At 33.9% G+C, this 3,390-nt stretch overlaps 1 protein-coding gene across 1 annotated transcript in view; it reads right to left on the reverse strand.

The window, feature by feature from the left end:
• Nucleotides 1-1,062: 1,062 nt before the first annotated feature.
• The window catches only part of LOC107661434 (CD40 ligand-like), a 3,634-nt gene continuing 1,306 nt past the window's right edge, over nucleotides 1,063-3,390 (reverse strand). The window contains exons 2-5 of the mRNA XM_016451011.1: nucleotides 2,358-2,492; nucleotides 2,202-2,223; nucleotides 1,850-1,921; nucleotides 1,063-1,729 (exon numbers count right to left, since the gene is read on the reverse strand). Of these exons, the coding sequence (XP_016306497.1) occupies nucleotides 1,341-1,729; nucleotides 1,850-1,921; nucleotides 2,202-2,223; nucleotides 2,358-2,492 (618 nt within the window). The 3' untranslated portion in view covers nucleotides 1,063-1,340. The remainder of the gene's footprint in view (nucleotides 1,730-1,849; nucleotides 1,922-2,201; nucleotides 2,224-2,357; nucleotides 2,493-3,390) is intronic.

Consider the following 3,390-nt stretch of genomic DNA (forward strand, 5'->3'; position numbering starts at 1 on the left):
ATTAACTTAAATGATTTTAGCAAATGGCTGCAATATAACAAAGAGTGAAAAATTTAAGGGGGTCTGAATACTTTCCGTGCCCACTGTATATATTTACTGTGTGTGTATATATATATATATAATTTTTGTTGTTTTTTCCCTAGTGCTTGTTTTTATTTTGTCCTCATTCCAATAAGGAATAAATTGTTTTAATAAAATAACATCATGTTAATAAGTTATACGTTTGATTTTATTTTGATCATAGTTACACATACAAGGAAATTCCACCTTGTGAAATACGAAGGTAGTATGTGTGAAGTATTTTTGATCTGGTGTTTTTTGTATACATATATATATATATATATATGTGAATGGAGTAAATGTACAGGCTAGAGTGAGTGTAGTAGGCTGACAACTTCCTGTAAGCAGAGGCATCCGCGTGGCTCAAACGAGCACGCGTTTGTCACCTAAAACTCACTGTTTCCATGGAGGAGGATGGAATGCTGTAAAATAGGCACAGCAGTAGTCCGTTCAGGGTCGTGTTAGAAAATTGAAGTTAAAAACAGAACTGATAGGCTTACGCGTCTTTCTCTTCGACCTCTTCCTACACCGTAGTTTCCAAACTTTAAGAATAGAGCTTCTCACAACCTCAATCTACTATATTAGGAAACATTTGCACAACTCATCGCCAATTAGAAACATTGGTAATAATATTAAAAATACTTAATGGAGGACTAGGGGAATAGTGTAATAGTGGGGAAATAAACGCTTATTCAAAGTTACTTATATATATTAATATATAACCCACATAATGTATATTAATATTGGTGTGTTTATATATGTTTGTATGAATGTGTGTGTGTGTGTATATATATATATATATATATATATATATATATAAGTACTTTAAATAAGAATCAACCATCAATTATAATTGTTATTCTAAAATAAATATATTTTTATTAGGTCAATAGTTTATTATTATTGTTATTATAAAAAGAAGAGCAAACCATAACCAAGAAAACTACAGTAAATAAATAATTTCATACAAACACTAGCGGTTTGAAAACATTCGTGGTATTCTTATCAGGTTCTATTTGCAATGAACTATATAATTGAAAGGATGTTCCCCCGTTCAGAAGATTTCAGTGTCTTCCTCGTTTGTCCTGAACTTGAATTGTGGTTTGACGTCAAGGAGAAAATGTGGTGCAGTGACTTTCCCTGGAGCTGATCTTTTTCAGATGCCATGCACGTGACTGCATAATTATCCGTTTAATTATAGTGCCTTGATCCAGTCAATCCCTGACCATCTCGTATCATCCATCTACCCCTTCTCCCGCATTTCAGTTCCAGAGTGTTCTTTACCGCAATTGGAATAATCCAAAGCTGCAGGAGTCCCGGTTCACCAAGGATGTGTTTGCAACTGTAATATAGAGCTGTTGGTCTTTCTCTAGGCGGAATACCCCTGCCAGAGAGGCTGTACACAAATTTGATGCGTTTGGGTCCAAACTGCAAAAAGACTTGAGTAGCTCCTTGACTTCCTGTTTCTTGGGTTCTATGCTCCTTATGGATTGCTTTAATCCAAAAGAAGTAGAATGTTTGGAGAAGGTGACTTGGGAATAGATGAAATAGATTCCGGGATATCGAATGGTCAACTTGTCCCGTTTGGTGCTAAGCCGTACGTCCTGTAGCAGCGAATGCTCTTCGTCCCAAAGAAGACTGTTTGACTTCAAGAAGTCCGAATTCTTATCTGGTGGCATTAAAACAAGGAGAACCTCATTATCACCATACAATGGCTGGGCTTTAGCTTTAATTACATGATAGGATTTAATTCTAAATGAATGATTCTAATACATTCTATTACATTCACCTTTATGTTCGCTCAGAGCAGTCATGTGTGCAGCTGGTCCAATGAAGTGTGGCCCTCCAGTTAACTTAGACACTGCAGGATAATTACACAACAACAGTAAGGATACAATAAAAATTAAAGGGTTACAGGAAGGTTACAAAAATAGTGCATCATAATTAATAGGACACCAAATTGCTTGCTAAATATTCAAAGCAAATATTTTTATTTAGTAAGAAGAAAATATGCTAGGTATTTAGTTTTATACAGGCACCAACATGCTAACTTGAAAAAATCAAACAGTCGGTATTCAACAGTCCATTGTGCTGTATGTTTTAGATACTGTTAATAAGGTTGCCAGGTCAGCAGTACTTACATTTTTCATTTGCTTGTGAAACCTTTGGGAAGAATTAAAAGTATATTAATGAGTTGTACACAATATTTTCATATAATGTTTATGTTGTACGATTCACATCTAGGAGTGCCAAAATATTCTAAGCGTGACTTTTGAATGTTTGAAATAAATATATACCTTAGCTATGACAGTTTTATATTTTTCCATCAGTTTGCCACATTCTGTCATTGAGTCTTCTCCTTTACTGCTATCCGCACAGTCCTGTAGTCTCTGTAGGCTTGTCATGTCTTCATAATAACTGCCCTGGAGCTGCTGAAGATGAACGAAAAGACATTTATGAATGTGTTTCCCTTAATGCTTAAAGAATTGATAGTAAATATATACAGAGCTTTTAAAAATCTGATCAAAGAGAACCCGGAGTGTGAATCATCCAACCTTTCACGTACAATACGGCAATGAAAATGAAAAAGGTTTTATAAATGTACACAACGCTGTCTGTCAAAGTTTATTTCACACAGCGCTACAAGTACAATTACTTAGATGTTACCGATTATTCTTAAATGTATATTAAAAAATATAGGGCCCACTTTATATTAGGCGTCTTTAAATACTTTTTTTACTTCTGAAATTACAGATGTAGGCCTAATTACAGGACTGTATTTTCAAATAGAAGTACAATGTAAAAACATGTAGGTACACAATAAGTGCATTATCAAATGATTAATTTAAATGTAAGTACATAGCAGTTAAGGACACAATATAAAGTGGGTCCAAAATATATAATTTATATATGTTATAAACATTGTCATATATTTGTGGTTTGTACATCTTTAATAAGCTTAATAATAACCATTTAATGACCGTATGTGTTTTGCTTCATCAACACACTGCCTGAAACTGATCACAATGGAAAGCGCTTGAATGCACTGTTGCTATAGTTACCCTTCTGGTGAACTCCACTTACGTTTGTGCATCTGTTTGGTGAAATATGCACTCTAACTTGCACTTTATTATTACTGAAACTAACACTTCGTTGATTCGTATATCAATATGTCTGCTTGATTCGCTGATATACTTAATCTATGAGTTGTACATAATCTATTTTAAACTATATATGTGTTTGCCAAAAAATGGCCTATATGTATTGATTTAAAAATCTTTTTGCTGATTTAAAAACTTAAGTAGTTTTTTTGTTTTATCCACCCCCCCC

The sequence above is a fragment of the Sinocyclocheilus anshuiensis genome, unplaced genomic scaffold (genome assembly GCF_001515605.1).
Source record: "Sinocyclocheilus anshuiensis isolate Anshui unplaced genomic scaffold, SAMN03320099.WGS_v1.1 scaffold635, whole genome shotgun sequence".
Classification (NCBI taxonomy): Eukaryota; Metazoa; Chordata; class Actinopteri; order Cypriniformes; family Cyprinidae; genus Sinocyclocheilus; species Sinocyclocheilus anshuiensis.